The 23,263-nt window shown below is 46.2% G+C and overlaps 1 protein-coding gene across 2 annotated transcripts in view; it reads left to right on the forward strand.

Annotated features, from left to right (window-relative positions):
* BAALC (BAALC binder of MAP3K1 and KLF4) overlaps positions 1–20,752 on the forward strand; it is an 84,482-nt gene extending 63,730 nt beyond the window's left edge. Inside the window, exons 2-3 of one of the 2 annotated variants that reach the window (XM_065902979.1) lie at positions 5,001–5,167; positions 19,476–20,752. In XM_065902979.1, coding sequence (XP_065759051.1) covers positions 5,001–5,167; positions 19,476–19,586 — 278 coding nt within the window. In that variant the 3' untranslated portion in view covers positions 19,587–20,752. The remainder of the gene's footprint in view (positions 1–5,000; positions 5,168–19,475) is intronic. The other variant, XM_065902980.1, reaches the window with a different exon arrangement.
* Positions 20,753–23,263: the final 2,511 nt, after the last annotated feature.

Consider the following 23,263-nt stretch of genomic DNA (forward strand, 5'->3'; position numbering starts at 1 on the left):
TCTTAGGTTTGGTTCTCTAGAAGCAGAGCCCGAGATAGGGATTTTATGCCAGTGACTCCTGGAGATACTCCTGGGAGGAAAACCATGTGAAGAAGGGAGCAAGGGAAGCAGGATGACCGAGGGGAAGGAGCTGGGCAAAGATGTATTAGTTTCAGGATGAGTCTAGCCCCAAATTCATCCCCTGAGTTACTTTGGAGAAAAGTTGTTTTGTAGAAATTATCCTGCTCAGAGGCAAGGGCACTGGGCTCTTATACACACCCCTCTACACACTTTTATTGGCCATGAGCTATACCTGACACAATCAACCAAGCCTCTTCCAGTGAAGGGACATCCTTTGGCCAAGGACAGGCCTTAGGAGAAGCATGTAGGCATGAGCTATTAGCCACCAGCATGCACCACAGCTGGGGTTGGATAAGTCAACCTGGGTGGAGGCACCAATAGCATCTGTCAGAAGGACATTACCTCCTTGTTATCGCTGCATGATGAGGTAAAAATTCTTTTTCCCTTGTGCACTTTTATAGTTAACAGGTTTCCTGATATTGAGTCATCTTATTTTTGGAAATAAACAAGTCAAATTAAATCCATGCAGTAAAACCATCTGATCAATTGTAGGCAGAAGTAACGGTAAATGACCCCATATTCCTGACCCCCTGCAGCGACCTCTTGACCACACTGAGGAGATGGTTCTGCTCACTGGCAATGCCAGGCCCCTAGCTAGGCCCTGGTTCACTGCTTTTGAGCAGGGCTTTTCTTGTTTATCAGATTCAGTATGAGCCTCCCAGATGGCTTGGTGGTAAAGAATCTGCCAGCCAGTGAAGGAGACACGGGGTAAATCCCTGGGTTGAAGATCCCCTGGAGTAGGAAGTGGCAACCCACTCCAGTATTCTTGTCTGGAAAATTTCGTGGGCAGAGGAGCCTGGTGGGCTAGAGTCCATGGTATCGCAAAGAGTCAGACACAAAGGAGCATGCTGACATGCATTAGGCTCCGTGGGCCAGTCATTGAGCTCTTCACAGACCCTGCTTGTGTGACTCATAGATCAAGGATGTAATTAATATGGTTAAGAGAGGGGGGGACCAGAGGAGACAAGGCAGCTGGTGTTGGGCCTTCAATAATAAGAAATGCAAAGTGACAGGCATGCTCAATCACTTTAGTCATGTCCGACTCTTTGCGACCTTGTGGACTGTGGCCCACCAGGCTCCTCTGTCCATGGGGATTCTCCAGGAAAAAAAAATACTGGAATGGGTTGCTATGCCCTCTTCCAGGGAGTCTTCCCGACCTGGGAATCAAAACTCACATCTGCCTGCATCTCCAGCATTGCAGGCAGATTCTTTACCCTCTGAGCCACCTGGGAAGCCCACAGGCTGAACATATTAGAACCTTAATATATGTTGTCTTGTTTAACCCTTACAACAGCCCAGGGAGTAGGAATTATTCTTCTCTTTTAACCATTGAGGAAGTCCTTAGACTGAGGATTAGGAAAGAGCTCGTTCAGCCACCAATGAAAACTGAAAACACTAGGCCAAATGAATTGCATTTCTAGGGATCCTGAGGCTCAGCAGAGATGCCCAGGGAGTCAGTGGGCTGCCGCAAGGGAAGGACTGGCCTTATGTACTTCAGCCAGAGCAGCTCTGCCTCGATCTGTCTTGTGTGTTGTCAGGACTGGCTTCCTGGGTGTGCCACCAGTGAAGCCCCACAGGGCCGGCCAGGCTCAGAAGGGGCCTGTGCTTAGGATTTAATGCCCTGCAGGTGCCATCTTGAAATTTTTAATAGCTTTGTCTAAATTTGTGTTTTGTAAGTGAAATACCGTGGAACAGTGGAACAAGTGCCACAGCCTTGGAGGTCTGACTTGTGCTCAGTCCCCCTTCCTGTTGCCTCTCTGCTTCTATGTTTGCCACTGTCTGCTCTTGGTTAGTTGCTTTTTTTGTTCCCCAGTCCATCACAGACAAATAAATGGTCCTATGTGCATGATTAACACCCAGCTCCCAGCACTTGTGACTCACGTCATGAGTTTGACAGCACTGAAACTGGTCTATATCCTCTTCTTCAACCAGACAAGTTCAGTCGGACAAGTTCACCCTTGGATGTTCCAGTGATGTCAGATTGTCATTTTTTGTTGTTGTTCAGTCTCTCAGTTGTGTCCAACTCTTTGAGACCCCATGGACTGCATCCTGCCAGGCTCCCCTGTCCCTCACTATCTCCCGGAACTTGCTCAAGTTCATGTACATTGAGTCAGTGATGCCATCCAACCATCTCTTCCTCTGTCGTCCCCTTCTCCTCCTGTCCTCAATCTTTTCCAGCATCAGGGTCTTTTCCTGTGAGTCCGCTTTACACATCAGGTGGCCAAAGTATTGGAGCTTCAGCTTCAGCGTCAGTCCTTCCAATGAATATTCAGGGTTGACTTCCTTTAGGATTGACTGGTTTCATCTCCTTGCAGCCCAAGGGACTATCAAGAGTCTTCTCCAGCACCACAATTTGAAGGCATCAATGCTTCCATGCTCAGCCTTCTTTATGGTCCATCCATACATTTCCAAATGCTTGTGTTCAGTTCTTATAGTTATCCCACAGCAGACCAGTAACAACAGTGGACCATGATGAGAAGCTCTGCTTCAGACTCTTCTGTGGGTGCCGGGATCCTGGAATTACCCTCCAAATCACACAGACCTGTGTCCAGGGTCTTCATGGGCCTCGTCACCTAAGTCATTCTGCCGGTTTGCATTTCCCTAGGCCAAGAGGCAGCTGTTTGCAGGGGGTGGTGGGGATGGAGATTGAATATGTACGCTGGGGTGTCTGTACATATGCGTTTGAAGCACTGCTGATGCAGGATGGAAGGAGGATGGGAAAAGAAGGGGGTCAGGCTGCCAGCTGATGGAGAAGAGGAGCACAAAAATTTGGGGTGAGCCCAGCTGGAGGAATCCAACCATTTCTCGACACATCTGGAACTTATCCAGAGTGCCTGCCAGTCAGGAAACTTTCGACCAGGCATCTTCCATTTTGACTTACAGTGTTTTGAATTTGGATTTCTATCCATGGTCATGGTCAAGAGCCTTCTAGCACTTTGCAGAGTGGGTGGGTGGCACGTGGATATGTGCGTCCTTCAGATCCCTACCTTAGCTGCACGGAGACTGCAGCATCATAAGCTCTGCCCCTCCCTCTGTTAGTGTATCAGATACACGGCTTCTGATGCCTGCCTCGTGCCAGATTTCTCAACACTCTGGGAAAGGATTTTGTTTATTTTCCTTAAGTTTGAAAGCAAACCTTGGCTAACACCCCAAAAGTAAGACAGGCAAATGACTCAAAAATTTAAATACACACAATTAGCCAGTAGGCATATAAGTAATATATCTTATGTTTACATTTTATCTGTAAAGGATATTATGGATGATCCAAAGAAACAGCTGGATAAAGAGGTACACTGGGCAAGGTCTGAAAGAGTTCTAAGCACAGGAGCGTCTGAGCTGTGGAGTTGGGGTATGCCACCCTCCCAGCACGTGTATGCTTTCACCAACCTGGAAGCTCCCCCAAACACTGTCACATAGGGATGTTTAGGGAGGTTTGATCATGTAGGCATCGTCAATTCCTAACTCAAGTCTCCAATCCCTCTCCCCTCCCCAGAGGTTGGAAGGTGGAGCTGAAAGCTCCAAGCTCCTACTCAAGGTCAGGTCTTCCTGGCAAGCAGCCCTCACGCTGAAGGGGGCCACCTAGGGGCCACCAGGAGTTGCCTCCTTATAACAAATAGCGCTCCTCTCTTTCCTGTCACACGTGAAATTTCAAGGGATTCGGGAGCTCTGCGTCATGAAGTGTGAACAAATACAAAATGTTGACACAGAAGGTGCCGCTGTCACCCGTTCTTACTCAGGAAATGACAAGGGTTTTAGGAACTCTATGCCGGGAACTGGGGACCGAGACCAAATGTATATTCCTTTTTATATCACAATGTCCTCCGGTCACAGACCGCTCCGTCATTGCTGAGTGGCCTTGCGGGAATGGAATGACTAACCTGCCTGCTGCCCTTGGCCTCCCTGTGGCCGTCACAGCCGATGCTGTCTTCCTGGCTCCCACTTGCCACCCCCAGCCCCAGTGCTCCCTGGACCACCTTTTATCCTTTCAATTAAATACTCTTTATCCATGAATTCCTCTCTGTGGTCATCCTCTTGCTTTTCTTTTCTTTTCCCCTTTTTTGGCCTTGCCACACAACTTGTGGGATCTTAGTTCCCCGACTGACCAGGGATTGAACCCTTGCCCTCAGCAGTGAAAGCTTGGAGTCCTAGCCCCTGGAAACCAGGGAATTCCACCCTCTTGCTTTTTACTGAGGCCGTATTTAAACTTCAATCTGTCATTTCTTGGCCTTCCCTGGGAGGAACCACATACTCAGTCCAACACATTGAAATGGAATTATGTAAAAAACAACCTTCAACACATTAATCCCACCTTTAGGAATTTATCCTATGAGATAATTAAGAATAAAACTTTAGCCCCACTGGCTTTCATCACTGTAACATTTGATATGAAAAGGTAAAAATAAATATCCAATTAAAGAGCATTATTTAAATAAATAGTGACACATCCATACAGTGACAGACCAGACAAAGTGTGTGAAAAATAATGATAGAATACCTAAGGGTGTGGAAAAATGTCATTGATACATTATGAAGTAAAAATTTGAGGTTACAAAATTATTTTAAAGTCTTATTTTTGTAAAAACAGGGGCTTGTCTTGTGGTTAAGACTATGTGCTTTCAACACAGCGGTTACAGGTTCGATCCCTGGTCAAGGAAATAAGACTGCACATGACGTGCCATGTAGTCAAAAATTATTTTTAAATTTTTTTTTAAAAAAAGAAGAGGAAAAAAAACCCGATGCATGTTCTTATAGAAAATGTAGCTCTGCACGATGGGATTTCTGGGTGACATTTATTTCTTCATTTCTGCTGTCTTGGGGGTTGTTTGCAGGAACTGCCATGGGCAAGACTCTAGCCCCAGACCCTGCTTCCCTCCCCGCAGGTGTGCTGGAAGATGGCGCGACCTCCAACGGCGTGCCCCGATCGACAGCCCCGAGTGGGACATCCAACCCAGAGAAGAAGATGAGCTGTGGCACCCAGTGCCCGAACCCTCAGAGCCTCAGCTCAGGCCCCCTGGCCCAGAAACAGAACGGCCTCCGGACCGCAGAGGTAGGTCACGGCCGCAGAACAGACGGGACCAGAGTCGGGGGGAGAAGCTTGCTTTCGGGCAGAGCCAGGCTGAGGCTGCGCCCACGGAAGCGGCCGTGAGCTCACCTTGCCAAAGGAAATTCTCCACCCACCCGTGTGAAAATCGCTGCAAAGAAAACAGCGCGGCCCCACCTCCCACCCCCTGCCTTGAGGGCTGCTGTGTTTGGTTGAATCAGCGGAAATGGGTCCTTGATATTTGCGCTCTAGAGGAAGTGTGTGTTTGTTTAAATACAGCTTTGTTCAAGGGTCTCCTTTGCTGTCGCATCTTGATAGTGAGGACCGTGCTGGCTGCAGGAGCTAGTCTCGGGCCAGGCAGTCGGCCGTCACAGGGCTTGGCAGGGAACGAGACCGGAGCCCAGCGTGTAGGAGACAAGTCTGGTGTCTTATCTCACCCTCCTGCCAGGCTGGCAGCAGGAGGGTCCCCAGGGGGCTCCTGTTGTAGGATGTGGTGACGGCATCGCCCCACACTGTTGCTATTGGAGATGCAGTGAGGCTGCAGACCTGGACCTAGCTGGCATCCTTTCTGACTCTTTCTTTTCTCTCAGAGCCATTCTTGGGAAGGACTCCTCCTGCTGCTCCTGGACTGCTCCTTAGCAGACCAGCACGGGGGTCTGCAGCCTCCCCCCCTCCCCCCACTCCCTCGTCATCCCCCATAACCCACTTCAAAGTCCCCTGCTTACCTGCTCACTCAGTACCTGTCTGTCCCGTCTCCTCTGTCAAAACTCATCGCTCCTGTCCCTCTGCCCAGTGCCATCTATTTTATGTCTGAAGATCCAACTGGATTCTCTAAGGATAGAATTCTGGCCCACATCAGTGAGTTGTCTCTCTAAGCTTTTGGTCAGAAAACATGTTGCAAATTTAGCTCCAGTACTCCTGGACTAAGTGCTTTGCAGAAATCACTCAGTCTCCCAGAGTCTCAGGTTCCTTATCTACACAACGGAAATGATAGCAAAATGAGAGAACAGATGGGCCTGCTCTTTGGGAACTGAGAAGTGCAGTGAGAAGGGCAGTAAGGATTCATTTTAACAGGGGCTGGTTAGACACCCAGCACCGTAACCCCGTGAAAGCAAACACTGATGGTGGTTCTTCAGACACATAGAGGGTCATGGGTGGGGGTAGATTTGAGGGCAGTGGTAGATTTGAGGGCCCTTCCTGGGGTCCTGTGTGGTCTGCTTTCTTCATGCATAAGCTGATCTTCTAGAGGCCCAAGCATCATTGCCATCTCCCAAGGCAGTCTGGGTCCCACAGAACGATGCCCAGAAGCTGTCACTGCTCTAGGGCAGGCCCTTACTTTTGTTCCCCAGCCTGCTTCCTGCACCGCACCCTCACCTTTTGAGCCTGTAACATTTGAGTCAGTAACATTAAATTGAAACAAGTGACTATAAGAAAAGTAGAGCAGAGAGATCTCAAAGTCCTTTTTTTGTTGAAGAATAATGTATTAGTCCGCTATTGCCACAATAATGCTGCATGACAAAGCAAATCAACATTCAGGGGCTTACAACAGCAAATCTTTCTCCTCGCTATCAACCACAACTTGAATAGCTAGACCTGACTTCAGACTCCAAGTCTAGCTTAGTCTGTTCTGTGTGTATAACTCTGGGAATCAGGCTAAAAGAGCATCAGCTCGCTGAGGTATATTATGGTTGTGGGAAACCCAGGAGGGCAAACCCATTTCATGTCACTGCTCCCATCAGACCATCTGACCTCCTATTAGTAACATGGACAAACCCTGCAGTCTGTCTGCAGTGGATAGACAGCAAAGGATTAGCAATCTACTACATACAGCATACATACAGCATACATATAGAAAAATGTACAAGTCAGTCCTAAGTTCGATGCATTTTGATAAGGCGACGCACATGTAACCATCATCTGTAAGGAGACAGAGAACAGTGTCATTACTCCAGATATCCCGTGTGCCCCTCAACATAGGGACTTGGATGCACCAGTCACCATCCGCCTCCTCAAGATAAGCACTCTCTGACTTCTATCATTAGATATCAGCTTTGTTTATTTTTGACTTTTATAAATGGAATCATATAGTATGTGCTCTTTTGGGTCCAGCTGTTTTTGTTCGGCATTATGCTAGTGGGAATCATCCATGATGTTGTGAGTTGCAACAATTTCCTCATCTCCACTGCCATGTGTATTCCGTTAAATGAATACACCACAGTTTAAGGACATTTGGGCTGTTCTAGTTTAGGGCTGTTGTGAACAACACAACTGTTAACGTTCTTTTTTTAAATTAATTTTTATTAGAGTATGGCTTCCTAAAGTGAATGTTATATATATACACATATATTTAGTCTTTTTTGTATTCTTTTTTCCTTTTTGGCCACATCGTTGGGGATTGAACCTGTGTACTCCGCACTGGGAGCTGGGAGTTTTAACCACTGGACCCCCAGGGAAGTCCCAACTGTTAACATGCTTGTGTGCTTTGGCAGACATTCCCTTCTCTGGGGTACGTACCCAGAAGTAGAATTCCTGGCTCGTAGGATGGATACATGTTTGACTTTAACAGATACTGACACAGTTTTCCAAAGTGGTTATATCACTGAACATGCTAACCGGCTGCCGATGAGTTCCCATTAGGAACCATGAGAATGTGAGGCCAGCAAGCTGTACTTCCTCCCATCTTTCTTGGTCTTCTACATGCAGCCTGGGGTCTAAGCACTTCGTCATATCATTGATCCTCAGAGTGTGGATACTGTTGTCTCCAGTGTACAGATAAGAATGGAGCCTCGAGTGCTTCAGGAAAGCTCTCCCCGCTGTGTGGGAGTTAAAAGGGGGCCGGGTGGAGCCTGCCCTCCCAAGGCTCCAGCCGCACTGAAAACTGTGTTGTTGGGAGTGAGGACCACACACCTGACCAGCGTGACCAACCCAGCACTGAGGAGGAGATGGCGCGCACTGATAAGCCCAACACACAGCTTTTGTTTTCAGATTCAGTGAACAATGGTGTGTACTAAGTATTTCCAAAATAAGATCAAGGAGCAGATAGCTTCAGACAATTGCTGAAGTGCATCAGCGGTCTTCCTGTCCTGAGACTTCCTGGGCCACCAGGGGTCCTGACTTCTTCAAGGGCAAAGATTTCTACCAAAGGGGTCAGCTTACAAGACAGGCCCACCTCTGATTGAAGCTTCTGTTAACACAGCACTCAGCTGCTTTAAAAAAAAAAAGATTGGGCTTCCTGGTGGCCTAGTGGTTAAGAATCTGCCTGCCAATGCAAGGGACACCAGTTCAATCCCTGGTTCTGGAAGATCCCACGTGCCAGAGAGCAACTTAAAGCTTGTGTGCCTCAATGACTGAGCTGCTGTAATTGGAGAAAGCTCGCACGTAGTAACAAAGACCCAGCAAAGCCAAAAAATACACACAAAAATAAATCTTTTAAATAAAGAGAAAACAATTTTCTTCCTATTCCATCTAGGGCTTTTGACACACCGTCTCTTCCTGGCGTGTCTCCTACTCCAGGCTAGAGCTTCCTGCGTTTTCTGTGTCTGGCTCAGGCAGTATCCACTGGCCTGTTCTGATTGCCTTTGGCTCCCCAAGATCACCTAGTACTTCACAGCATTCCCCTGGACATCATCAGGCCACCAGCCAATGGTTCTTCGGCACTTTTTTAAAGCTCCCCTTCTCCAGAAGAACCTGTTCATGAAGCAAGCATTATCATGCCCATGTCTGCTCAGTGTTCCCGTTCAGATTGACAGACCATCTTTGTGGGTTAAAGGCAATCCTCACCCGGTGTGGAAAATTTCCTTGTTGGGTCGTATAAGAACGTTTCAGATTCATTCATCTCATGCTCACCCACTGAGTGCTGTCTGGGTGCCAGGCACTGTTCTGATGCCAAGGGTCCAGGAGTAGAAGAGGCAGCTGCTGCTTTTAATGGCACTGAGCCTGGGCAGGCAGATAATACAGGGTAAATGAACAAAGCCTTACGTATTTGAAATGGTGCTGTGAAGGAAATGAAAGGTCACTGGTAGGGGACGGTAGTTCAGCTCAGTTCAGTCGCTCAGTTGTGTCCGACTCTTTGTGACTTCATGGACTGCAGCAAGCCAGGCCTCCCTGTCCATCACCAACTCCCAGAGCTTATGCAAACTCATGTCCATTGAGTCGGTGATGCCATCCAACCGTCTCATCCTCTGTCGTCCCCTTCTCCTCCCTACTCGATTTAATGTAGACGTAATCCCACAGTTCAGATCACTTCAGAAGGGTGATGGGGGCAGCTGACGCCTATGAGCAGCAGCACCTCGCATTCAGAGCCCTGCTCCAGTCCACACCCTATCAGACCAACCGTATCTTTCTTTCAGTTCGCTCTGGCCTCTGTCTCATGCCTGGTGTTAATAGGTGATAACTGGCAGAAAGAATGTGACAAAAGTGATGTTTCACGAGTTGGAACTGTCTCGGTGGGACGCTCTTTCTCTATTAAACCTTGATTTGCTCCAGTCACCTGGGACCTTTTTGACTGAAGAGCGGCTGATAAATCATGGACTGTCTCCTCCCCACCCCTTCCCTGAGCCCAGCAGACAGCACAAGGGGAAGCTCTGTAGCTGCTTGTTCTCTCCTGCTAATGAATTGCTCAGGAGCTCGGGGCCGCCTCCTGACATGACTCTCCAACCCGTTTCTTCAGGCTGAGGACTCCTGTTTTCCTCCTCCAGAGCTGTTTCCCCAAGTATTCAGCTAAGGTAGAGAAGTGAATATGGATGTAGCTCTGGGCACATGAAACTCTGGTCTGTGGCCGGCCTCCCAGTGAAGCCTTCACATCCTCAGAAGTTTCATCCCTTTGGGATGCTTTATTATCATTGGCAGAGTGGCCAGACCTTGCCAAACAAACTAGCCGATGCCTGCGCTGGTTCTCGGCTAAGCAGCCTCTCCCTTCCTTGCTCCCAGCCCCCTCCTCTCTTCAGTTCCAATTGTCAGCAAGGCTCAGCACGGTCCAGGAAAGGTAGGTGACGCCTCAGAGATGCGGATGTGACCAGAGGGGCAGGCGTAATCCCGAAAGGAGGATGAAACCAACCCAGAATTTCTCCTGGTGGCGGTAATATCAGATCCATGAGGAGTGTTTGGAAGGGAAATGTGAGTTTCTCTTAGAGAAACAAAAACATGATGTTAAAAGGAGAGAGAGAGAGAAAAGGCACATTTAGGACAACAAGAGTGGAAGACCCGGTAGAAGGGGCCTCCTTTGATGCATGTTCTAGTTTGAGCCTGGGAAAAGGAAGCAATGTTGCAGTTTAGGGGTGGGGTCTGTGTGTGTGTGTGTGTGTGTGTGTGTGTGTGTGTGTGGTGATTTCCACAATTGCATGTATATATTAGCTGCTACCTTATGTAGATGAAGAATTGCAAGACTCGCTGTTCACCTAAGGATCTGCAGAAAAACCAATTTGATTAGAAGACTCTCAGGGCAGAGATGGAGAAGGAAATGGCAACCCACTCCAGTATTCTTGCCTGGAGAAACCTGTGGACGGTGGAGCCTGGTGGACTGCTGTCCATGGGGTTGCACAAAGTCAGACACGACTGAAGCGATTTAGCATGCATGCATGCATTGGAGAAAGAAATGGCAGCCCACTCCAGTGTTCTTGGCTGGAGAATCCCAGGGACGGAGGAGCCTGGTGGGCTGCCGTCTATGGGGTCGCACAGAGTTGGACACGACTGAAGTGACTTAGCAGCAGGGCAGAGACCTTCTTATTCTCCTTTGTATTCTTCCATTGTCCCCAGAGCCTGCTTCAGGAGTGTGCACCTAGCATGTACTCACTGACTGGTGTTTTAATTGATTTTTCAATTGGAGGAAAATCACTTTACAACATTGTGATGGTTTTTGTCCTACAACAACACGATTACACATATATCACCTCCCTCTGCTCCCCTTACCCCACCCCTCTAGATCATCAGAGTGCCTGGCTGGGTTCCCTGTGCTATATAGCAGCGTCTCAAGCCTGTTATACAGAGTGAAGTAAGTAAGAAAGAGAATATGGTATGTTAACTCACCAATTGTTGATGAATGCGGTCGGCCTGGGACTTCATTAAGATGAGAAAGATTTCCCACGGGTCCACTCCCAACTCACCCCACCCCCCGTGCCACCATCATATGATTGATGACTGTTCCCTTGGAGCCAACTGCTTTTCTAAAGCAGGTTCTACTGCCTTCCTAGCATTTGATCTATCTGAGGTTTAAGTTGAAAAGCAACAACTCCTTTTGGCACCAGATACCTGATAAATAAAAACCCCTAGACTTAGTTAGCCTGAACTAGCACAAGTGGCTGTGTTCTGTGTAGGATTTGCTTTAGGTTTGGGGAGTTCTTGAGAATTTTGCCCAAGGCATGGTCTGACCGCTGCTTTTGGAGGCTAGTATCCTGGCCCTTGGTAGACTTGCTGAGATCAAATGTTTCCTGAACAACTTCGTGTTAATGCCACCCTGGAGAAGGCAATGGCAACCCACTCCAGTGTTCTTGCCTGGAGAACTCCACGGACACAGGAGCCTGGCAGGCTACAGTCCATGGGGTTGCAGAGAGTAGGACACGAATGAGAAATTAACATAACATAACATATTGAGAGTTTTGCCCGAGGCATGATCTGACTCTTGCCTTTGGAGGCTAGTATCCTGGCCCTTGGTGGAGTTGCTGAGATCAAATGTTTCCTGAACAACCTCACATTAATGCCAGTGAAGCAGCAGCAAATAAATTCCTGGAATTGGGGGAACAGCTAGAAGTCTGCTATTGTGTGTCTCCTTTTAACGGGGCGTGACGGAAAAGAAGAAAAAAGTCTTGAGTTGTAGCTGTCAAGGCTCAAGCTTTCATCTTTTGGGAAGGCGGAGAAGAAGAACCAGCATTTCCGGGTCTACTGTGAACCAGACCCCCTGTATATATACATGACATCATCTTTAACCCTCACAGTGATAAGTGGTCAGTAACATCATTCATTCCCCAGCTGGGAAAACAGGCTTGGAAAGGTAAGGCCAGCATGGCACAGGGAGTAGTATCTGGCTGTGTTGGCATTCAAATCCGGGTCTGTCTGCCTCCAAACCCTACGATCTTCCTTCCCATTTCCTGAAGCAAAATGGTGGAGAATTTAGTGTTGAGTGCTGGCGATTGCAGGAATCTATATGTGAGACCCAAAGCCCACATCCACCCTCTTACCGTCTTTAGTTCAACTCACCACCCTTGTTGACATTGTGAAAGAAAGTGAAAGTCACTCAGTTGTGTCCAACTTTTTGCGACCCCATGAACTGTAGCCTGCCAAGGTCCTCTGTCCATGGAATTCTCCATGCAAGAATACTGGAGTACATAGCCATTCCCTTCTCCAGGGGATCTTCCCAACCCAGGGATCAAACCCAGGGCTTCCTGCATTATAGGCAGATTCTTTACCTGATGACGCTGACTTTGGGCAAATTGCTTTAGCCGGAGTGACTTCAGCTGCCTCCTCGGAAAAAGAGAACACAGCTGCATTCCTGGCCGTCTTTCAGGAACAGTCAAAAGGCACAATTAATAATGAGCATGATTGAAATCCTGTAGGAAAGTTCTAGAACATTTAGGCAGGGCAATGCAAACAGGTTCTCCTCCCAGGGATTTTTTTTTCTCTTTCTTTCTCATCTGAAGATGTATCTTTACACTTATGTCCTTCATCAGATTGTCAGGTGTCTGTTATGTGATACGCACTAAATTAGATGCTGGGAATACCAGACTGGGTCCCTACCCCCCTGAAGTTTTAATCTAATGAAGATGTAAAAATAAGCATGTAAACAAGCAGATAAGTAGATAACCCAATCTCTGGATAAAGGCCAAGAAGAAAGTCCAGAGTACCAGGAGAGGAAATGAGACAGCCCCATACTGTGTCTGCTTAGAAAATTCCTTCAACGCTCCCTAAGAAATGATTAGCTCTGATCACCTCTGGGGATAGCGTGGTGTGGCCCCAGCATGGGAGCAAGTGGGCTTGTCACTGTGTCCTTCCCTACTCTGTGAATTTCTTTTACCATAATTACATATCGTTTGTATAATTTATAAAAAATACTAGTTACATAGAACATTGGTGTCAGATAAATCATGATCTTAAGGACTGGTGGTCCAGTGGTTAAGTGCCCGCCTGCCAATGCAGGGGACACCGGTTAGATCCCTGGTTGGGGAACTAAGATCCCACAGGCTGCATAGCAACTAAGTCTGTGCTCTGCAACTAGGGAAGCCAGTGCAATGAGAAGCCCGTGCACCGCAGCAAAAAGCGGGCCCTGCTCACTGCAACCAGAGAAAGCTCATGCACAGCAGTGAAGACCCAGCACAGTCATCAGTAAATAAATACATTTCCAAAAGACATTTTGATCTCAGGAAGCCTTGTTTTTCTTCATTGTCAACAAGGAACTGTGAAAAGGTCAATACAGCCCTGTGTTAGGTGTATTCATGGAGTCAAATTAAAGCAAAGAACATCACCATTTCCATTTGGGAGAAAAGTGAGAAAAGGCTGAGGAGACTTAGCTGCCCTCTTGAGTCCAGGCCTCCTTCCACGAGAAATTGCTAGCTCATTGACTTTTAAATCCCAGGAAGAAACACGTCCATCTGCCAAGAAGTTATCACAGTCAGTCTGGTTACCCTTGAGAAATGGCAGCCAGTAAGTTACTATTAATTAAACAGGCAAGAGGACTAAAATCTATGATTCTAAACCTGCGGAAATTAAAACGAGGTGAGGGAAAAATAGAAAAGCTGTAAAACTGGGCAAGAAACGAGAGTGTGGCCTTAACAAAAGCCAATGGTGATAAAACTCACAAGGCAAGAATTTTAAAAGTGGAAGGATTGAATTAACAGACAGCCACAGAAGGAAAAGGTGCCAAACAGGCTTCTCTCAGCATTGAGTTGGGGACCATAAGATTTCCTTTTTTAAGCCAGTAATTGCAATAGGGACACATTTTGCTTTCTTGTCATTGAATAAAGAGAGTTGACTGTTAAATTAAAAGTCTCAGATGGCTAAAAACCACATCAGAGGGGGAAATATCTGCGTCATACAAAATGCCATGGTCCCAGAGGCACAAGTGGTGTAACTGTTCTGTGTATCTATTTAGCTCTTCTCAGAAGAGGGCAAAACAGCTTACTTCTTGGGACTTCTAGACAAATTCTCTGGCCTTTTGGTTCTCCTTCTCACTTCATCTTCTTTGTCCCTCTCATTTGGGCTTCAAATCTGAGGTTTCCAAGCTGTAACTACATTTAAGAAATGGCCAACCTCCTAGGTAATTGTGCCGCTGTAAGAAGGGTGGTTGCCTCTCTGAGGTCTCAGACTCTTAAGTTTCTCTTTCCCGTTTTAAGTCAATGCACTGTTGTTCTAATTGTTTCATTTGTCATATTAAATACACTGTAATTATTTGAAAGTGGATTTGTTTATGGCTTGGAATTGTCTGCGCCCGTCATTAGAATACAGAACTCCAATTTGTTCTTTATTCAAAGACAGATCTTGTAGAGTTCTTATGATTGTTGGTATTTAGAAGTAGCCCCACCAACAGTGTTCTGGACTGGAGAATTCCATGGACTGTATAGTCATGGGGTCGCAAAGAGTCAGACACGACTGAGCAACTTTCATTGTCACCAACAGTCATGGTTTCAGTAACAGGAAAGATTTGAATTTGATATGTTTGACTGACATCATTGTGTGAATGGAAATAATGTCAAAGCTGTGTAACTGCGGCGACTAACTGCCCTGGTTTGTAGGGGCCTGAGGTGGTTCCCAGAATGTGGGATTTTGTGTGAAGATGGCATGGTCTTGGGCAAGCCAGGAGAAGTTGATCACGCTATTAATGCTTAGTGACATGCTTAATTCTCTCCCAAAGCCTCCTCACAAAAACCACTAAGAAACAGGCATTATTCCCCCTTTCAGATAAGGGAGCTAAGATTCAGACGTTAAAGCAATGTCTTGTACAGCTTCTTGTTTAGTTGCTAAGCCATGTGCAGCTCTTTTGTGACCCTGTGGACTGTAGCCTGCCAGTCTCTTAAGCCAACTAACAACAAAGCCTCATGCCAAATCCAGGTCTATCTGGCCCCCAAAGCTTGTCCTTTGAACATCTTCATTGTCAGGCTTTTGATTCACAGATTTAAGAAATTGCCCCATAAACTTCCCTGGTTGTCCAGAGGCTGGGACTTAGGGCTCCCAATGCAGGGGGCAGGTTCAGTCCCTAGTCAGGGAACTAGATCCCACCTGCCTCAACTGCTGCCGTTAAAGATTCCATGTGCCACCACAAAGACAGAAAACTCAGCACAACCAAATAATATTTTTTTAAATTGCTCCAGTGTACTTGAGATGCAAACCATACATATTCTGCAGTTTTTCGGGGAATGACTGTTTTGTAGCCTTTAGCTCTTAAACAGGCTGAAAAACTAATGATCATCCAACAAATGTTTGCTTGGATTTTTTTAAATTTATGAAGGCAGACTGAACCATGGAGCAAGAGCACTTTCTGTGTAGAATTTTTAATAACTTTGTGAAACCTTGCCAATAACTCTAAAGAAAAGCAGTTCTACAGTTCAGAAAGTTTACATTTCCATTCTGGAAAGCTCTCTTACTGCCTATTGGTTTGATGGGAATGCCACCCTCCACTTGGCTCATTTCAAATAAGGCCTCTGTGTCTCTCCTCCATGCCGCAGTCCTCTAAGCTTTTATGCAATAACACCCAAAATGGAAATCAGATGGAATCAGCCTCATAATCACTACCATTATATTTCGGAAACAAAAATGGTTGTGGGACTCTATGGGTTTTCTGCTTTTAGGGAAAAAATAAACACATAAAAGTCACTGCTAGGCCATAGTGCCAGTTCAGGCTTGGAGGAGCTAAGTGAAAAGTGAAAGCGTTAGTCACTCAATTGTGTCTGACTCTTTGCGACCCCATGGGCTGTAGCCCACCAGGCTCATCTGTCCATGGAATTCTCCAGGCAAGAATACTGGACTGGGTAGCCATTCCCCTCTCCAGGGGATCTTCCCAACCCAGGGATCAAACCTGGGTCTCCTGCATTGCAGGCAAATTCTTTACCATCTGAGCCACCAGGGAAGCCCCAAGTACAAGACTAAATTCTTAGACAGTACTGACTACTGATCATTAAAGAAAGGGTACATTCTCAGATATGTGGTGCTTTTTCATTCATTCACCCATTTATTCAACCAAAGTTAAATTGAAGGCCTTCTATGTCTCAGACTATGCTAGGAACTTGATGAGGAAAACAATGATATCCTGTCTAATGAAATCAGTGAATAAGGCTAAAGTTGCATATAGTCAAAATGATCGGTAAGCATCCTTCAAATTACCCATGAAGTATTATCTTAGGTCAGGTTCCCTGGAAGCAGAGCTTGACATGAGGATTCTTGTGCAAGTAAAGCGTAATCTTTACTGTGAGTAAAAAGCGTAGTCTCAGGTGAAACCCTGAAGGTGGTGGGATGTAGGGTGGGGCAGAGGACCAAGTTCTGCAAATACTGAGCTCAGCTGAAGAGTTGTAGTTGCAGCCTCAGCCTGATCCCTCAGGGAGCTCCAGAGTGTGAATGGCATCACGGATTTATACCCCCTTGAGGCAAAAGGGCCAGTCTTTATATTCCCCATAATCAGGCATTAGCTTTGCGCTATCTCTAGAAATTCAGGTATAACCTGTTTGGTATTTCTGGGTGAGGTGGCTCCAGTCAGATGAGGGCAATTCTCAAAAGAAGGGTGCAGTTCTGAGTGATTAGCAGCCAGAACTCAAAACAGTTGAGGGATGGAGGCACCAGCCAAGTAGAGGGGATCTGAGAGCAGCATCACCAGCAGCCACAACACAGGATTTATGCAACGTGTTCAGTTCAGTTCAGTTGCTCAGTTGTGTCTGACTCTTTGCGACCCCCATGGACTGCAGCACGCCAGGCCTCCCTGTCCATCACCAACTCCTGGAGTCCACTCAAACTCATGTCCATCAAGTCGGTGATGCCATCCAACCGACTCATCCTCTGTCGTCCCCTTCTCCTCCTGCTTTCAACCTTTCCCAGCATCAGAGTCTTTTCAAATGAGTCAGTTCTTCGCATCAGGTGGCCAAAGTATTGGAGTTTAAGCTTCAACATCAGGCCTTCCAGTGAACATTCAGGACTGATTTCCTTAAGGATGAACTGGTTGAATCTCCTTGCAGTCCAAGGGACTCTCAAGAGTCTTCTCCAACACCACAGTTCAAAAGCATCAATTCTTTGGTGCTCATCTTTCTTTATAGTACAAATCTCACATCCATACATGACCACTGGAAAAACCATAACTTTGACTAGATGGACCTTTGTTGGCAAAGTAATGTCTCTGCTTTTTAATATGCTGTCTGGGTTGGTCATAACTTTTCTTCCAAGGAGTAAGCATCTGTTAGAAACCTGCATTTCATCTGTTTAAATACAACAGGGCAGTTATTATCCAGTGAGGCAACAGGCCACCACTTCTTAGGATGCACTACAAATGAAACCATTGGCTTATGTTCAGGGACCATGTTGTATGAAAAAGAGGCTTCTATCTACACTAGACTCACACCCAGAATGGGGAGATGCTCACGCCGTGAGAGATGCTCTCACACATCTGAGACTTGTTTTCCAGGAAACCGGCTCTGAGATGCCATCCTGTGGGATGTTCTTCGGGAAGTCAGCACTGCAGGAGAGGCGGCTGGAAGCGGGAGTGGGGCAGAGGAAGTGGAGCCCCTGCGGCTCTGACCACAGCCTCCACGACCCCACCCCACGGGGAGCCCTGGAGCTAAATGGCTGGTCAGGGCTGGCCTGCTTTGAGTCTGATAGCTAGGCGTTTATACCCCTGAGGCACTCTCTCGTTGGGCCACCTCGGGGAAGGAGGGCCCGGGGTGAGGGGACTTTCTGCAGCTGAGGCCTCCCTGAAGAGACAGGTGGAGGCTGTTTGATGGCTGCACTCTCTGCAGCTGGGCAGAGGGTCTCCCTGGCGTGGGGGTTGGGGGCACACACATCTCTGTCCAACATGGTGATGACTTGGGAGGCCAGTCTGTTGCTCACTTGACGCACGTGATCACTAAGAATAGGCGCAGAATTACCCTCCCCCAGACCCCTGACTGGTTAAGGTTGTCTTCTCTTGAGGGGAAATGTGAGGATTGTGCACATATGCTTTAGGAATCTACAATTTAGTCAGTGCCTTAGTATTTAATATGAATTCTGGATTTTCATCATTGGTGTGTCTTCGTTTAGAAGTGGATAATCTACAGATTTAGAGAACACACTTGTGGTTGCCAGTGCAGATAGGTAATGAGGAAGGGGGGCAATAATAGGGTTTGGGGGAAAATGGTTATCATAGGATTATATGAAATCATGTGTGTGAAACTTTCGAAAATGAGCTCCTTGGACTGCAAGGAAATCCAACCAGTCCATCCTAAAGGAGATCAGTCCTGGGTGTTCATTGGAAGGACTGATGCTGAAGCTGAAACTCCAATACTTTGGCCACCTGATGCAAAGAGCTGACTCATTTGAAAAGATCTTGATGCTGGGAAAGATTGAGGGCAGGAGGAGAAGGGGACGACAGAGGATGAGATGGTTGGATGGTATCACTGACTCAATGGACATGAGTTTGAGTAAACTCCAGGAGTTGGTGATGGACAGGGAGGCCTGGCACGCTGCGGTTCATGGGGTTGCAAAGAGTCGGACACGACTGAGTGAACTGAGTTGATGGAATTTAAAGAATCTTGCATTTAATTAAAAAATTGAAGAAAAAAAGAAGTGGATAATTTATCCTACTTATCTACTTATAATTCTTACCAGGTCTTTTTTTTTTTTTTTTTTCTTTTCTCATTTTGGTTAGTGACAGGCATTGTATCTTATATTCATTACCTTAGCTAGTGCTTATAATCACCTTATGAGTTAGGTACTATTATTATCTTCCATCTTACAGATGAGGAAACTCATCTAAGGGTTAGAGAGGTTAGGAAAAAACTTGCCTACAGTGAAGTTATAAAGTCAGTGCTCAAAGTCTGTCTGACTCCAAAGCTCAAACCCTTAGCTATTCCACCAAAGCCAGCTGTGAAATCTCTCACATTGCCCTTTGATGGACCTTTGCTAATTGTTTCATTCATTCCTTCAACACTGCTTTGCCAAGCTTCTCTTATGCCAAGCTCTGCACTAGGGTGGTAAAAGAGATTCAACAGAACAGCCTATGAAAAGGAATATATGTGCACGTGTCCTTATGAGTTATTCTTCCTGCCTCTGTGTGTATGTGTGTGTGTGTAACAACTTCAAGAGATTAATGCCAGTATGAGAACCTTTGGATATTTCCTAGTAACTCAATTCACTGCATTAAACTTTTTAACAGGCTAAAAGGGACACTAAGCGAACGTCTGCAAAAGAAGTCACCATTAATGTCGCAGACAGCATCCGACAGGTGGACAGAAGTCGAAGAATCACAAAGAACTGCATCAACTAGCAGAGGGTTCCACCAGCTGAAGGGCAGAGGGACTTCCTTGGTGCCCTTCACATCCTGGATATCGTCAAGGAACCTTGAAGAAGAGGTTGCCCTTGCTGTGTGGGAGCACGGCCAAGGGCTTTGGGATGCTGTCTTCACCTGTTGAGACATTCTCAGCCTCCTGTATATCACATAAATGCACTGGCACAGTATTCCCATAGGGTTACCACAAATATGTGTTCAGTTTGCCTCTTGTAACTCCTGCAGTGTGGTCTGATAGAAAAATGGTGAGCAAAAGCCACGGGCCAGTTTAGGGAACAGAAAAGTAGGAGGGTGGGTTTCCGGCTGAGTCAGCTCTGTGCTGTCCTGGCCACGGTAGTGTGCCCTGCTTAAGGCCAACTTATTCCTTCATGCTTCCTTTTTTAAAAATACTACTATCACAAAGCTTACTTAAAAGCTGGCTTTCACCCAACTTTCTTGAATGAGGAATCAAGAAACAGGAAAACTGTTACTCTTGTTTCCTTAGCTCAGCATGAGACAGATTCAGATCCAACTTTATATGAACCAACCCCACCAACAACCAGTGTGTCCCCAGGAGGCCTCGGTGATACAGTCACACCCATTTCTCTCTCACCTGTCTTCAGCATCCCCCCAGGCCGGGGTCCACATCAGCCTCTGAACAACAATGTTACAATTTTGGTCACTTCAGATGCCCTCAGGGCTCTGCAGAGGTTGCATTTTTCCAGTTTTTCACTTGGCTTGTTTTTTTGAGTACTTTTTCTCTCCAGTAAGACCTTTGGCCCAATCAAAGAGTGGGCTCACAAGAGGGAGAAAATCTGGGACATGTTGACTTCCCTTAGGCCTCTTTGCATAGCTCAGGACTGTGTCATTTGGTATCTGCAAAGAAATCCTTTTAGGAAGTTAGCACCTGGTTGGTGTGAAGTCACATGGGCTTTAGATCAACATGTACTCTGATAGAAGTCAAGTAGCTGAGGGGGTAAATAAAAAAAAATTTTTTTTGATAGGAATAAAATTTTCTAGCATTTCTTTAAACATGTTAAATGGATGTATTTTCCTCCAAAGTAATGTAGCCTGATTTTTAGAGGACTGTCAACATGCCTGAGGTTGGGAAAGGCAGGACTAAAGTTGTACTGAATGATACCAATAAACTCCGTGTTTAGCAGAAATGTGCAGTCTGATGGTGTATGTTTATCTAACATAGTCCAGAGAATTGACACGAGCTGGCTAAAAATTCAGATCCTTGGCCTCCTTACCTGCCAGCTATGTTATTCCTCAAACACAAGCAGGCAGTGTCCTTCCTTCCTTCAGTGGATTGTATATTTATTCACTAAACATTAAATGACAACGCTGTGTAAGGCAGATGCTGAGAGATTTAGAGTCTGGCCACTCACTGCTGTGGCCTTCCCACGTGGCGCTAGTGCTAAAGAACCCACTTGCCAATGCAGAAGATGAAGAGACACGGGTTCAATCCCTGGGTGGGGAAGAGCTCCTGGAGAAAAAAAAATGGCAACCCACTCCAGTATTCTATCCTGGAGAATCCCATGGACAGAGGAGCCTGGTAGGCTGTGGTCCATAGGGTCACAAAGAGTTAGACACGACTGAAGTGACTTAGCACACATGCATGAAGTCACGGTTGTATGTCCTGAAGCTGACAGTGAACTTAATAAGTAGGAGGCTGGTTTAGACGCTGAGATATATGTGATGTGAATTGCTCTGTGAAATATATAACCTCACTGTTATAGTCAAGCTAGGTTTCTCCCAAATTCCAGATCTGGGCTTCCTTCTGATTACTCTACAAGACTCCATCATACACAAAACTACAGTTTTCCCAAGTCTTTATCATTTTGTGATTCTTTGAGAAAGGGCTTTTAGAGAACTTCAGGTTCTGAAACTTTTAGAAATAATAATAAAGCAAAACCTGTGACTCTGGCGTCCCCTCTGGCATTACTCAGCAGGAGCCACTCACTGCCAAAGCTTGGCGTTCGTCCACCCACTGCCAAAGCTTGGTGTTCATCGACCCTGCAAATTCAAGGGCTCATGCACTGTGTTTCTGTGCAAGGTGTTCCTGCACCAGTCACCCTGCCAGTCCCAGCTCAGCCCCCTTCCTCTTTGCAACCTTGTTTTTCGTATCACTTAACTATTGTATGTTGTTTTGAATTTATTAACTTGAGAGGGTGTCTCTGGTTTATCTAGAAACAGTTTCCACTTCTGGGGGAGAGGGGAATGAAGGGCATTACATGATCTTTCCCGCTCCAGAACAATCTGGATCTCACCCAAGACCAGAAGTTAAACCTTGTTACTGGAAATGCATCTGGCAACTTTCTCAGGCTGTCTGTGATTCAGGAAGGTTCTTCCTGTCCTATTACCTGTAACACTTTCTATTGCAAAGTTTGTGTCAATAAAGTCATGGATTTCAAACACATGGACTGTTACAGAGAATCTTTACTAGAATGCTAAATTTGTGTACATAGCTGCTTAGTTATCTTGTTTCTTTTAAACAAAGGGCTTGGGGCTTCCCTGGTGGTTCAGTGGTAAAGAATCCGCCTGCCAGTGCAGGAGACCTGGGTTCAATCCCTGATCCTGGAAGATCCCACATGCCTCGGATCAACCAAGCCTGGGAGCCCAACTCCTGAGCCCACGTGCCACAACTGCTGAAGTCTGAACACTCTAGATCTCGTGCTGTGCAACGAGAGAAGCCTCTGCAATGAGAAGCCCTCGCACCGCAACTAGAGAGTGGCCCCTGCTTTCCACAACTAGAGGAAGCCCCCACGCAGCAAGGAAGAGCCAGTCCAGCCAAATAAATAAATTATATTTTAAAATAAATAAATAAACAATGGGCTTTTACATAAGTGATACCCGAGGGTCCTCCCCAAATCCTCGTGAAACAGGTAAGGGGAACTCTGTTCCCATTTACAGTTTAAAAAGTATTTATGGTCTGTTCAGCCAGTACGTGGCAGAACAAGGATTCAAGTGAGGAAGTTTGCCTGCAGATCCAGTGGTTTTCCTACCCTTATCACAGGAGGGATTTCCCAGCTGGAAATGTCCATCTCCTTCCCATGGCTAGGAGATGGACTTGGAGGGGAAAGACTTGATAGACTTTGCAGGTCATTATTCCCAGCCAAACCTAATTCTAAATAATATACTAACTTTCTATCTTCTTTAAAAACTTGGAAGATATTTCATCCCTGGGTCCTTATTGTCACTCACATACAGTCAGCTGGAGTTGATAAGGTTGTGTTAACTGAAGTTGGGTGTCCCCAGCTTGTGAGGGTCCTCACCACTCACTGTGGCCAACACATTGCAGCTTCCCCATTTGTTACCTACTTGAGCTCTGAGACACTTGTGTTTGCAACCCCTGCTCCAAATTGTGTTTCCAGTGTATTGTTTTCCTGTTCTTTTCAGGAGTCATCAAAATATACAAGGTCCCACCATTCTGGGAAATCAATCTTAGGAAAATTTTCTGAGTAGGCAAACTCCAAAGGTGATTTAATTTTTAAAATTCTGTATTCACTTCCTCTTTCATTTACTCCATAGGAATTTCTCAAGAAGCTTCAATGTGTTCAAAGTTGAGATACAGTGAGGAATAAAACAGACTTGGCCTTTGCCCTTGTGGAGCTGGTGTTCTAGTAGAGAAAACAGACAATAACGACATAAAGAAATGATCACAATAACTTAAG

The sequence above is a fragment of the Muntiacus reevesi genome, chromosome 12 (genome assembly GCF_963930625.1).
Source record: "Muntiacus reevesi chromosome 12, mMunRee1.1, whole genome shotgun sequence".
Taxonomy (NCBI): Eukaryota; Metazoa; Chordata; class Mammalia; order Artiodactyla; family Cervidae; genus Muntiacus; species Muntiacus reevesi.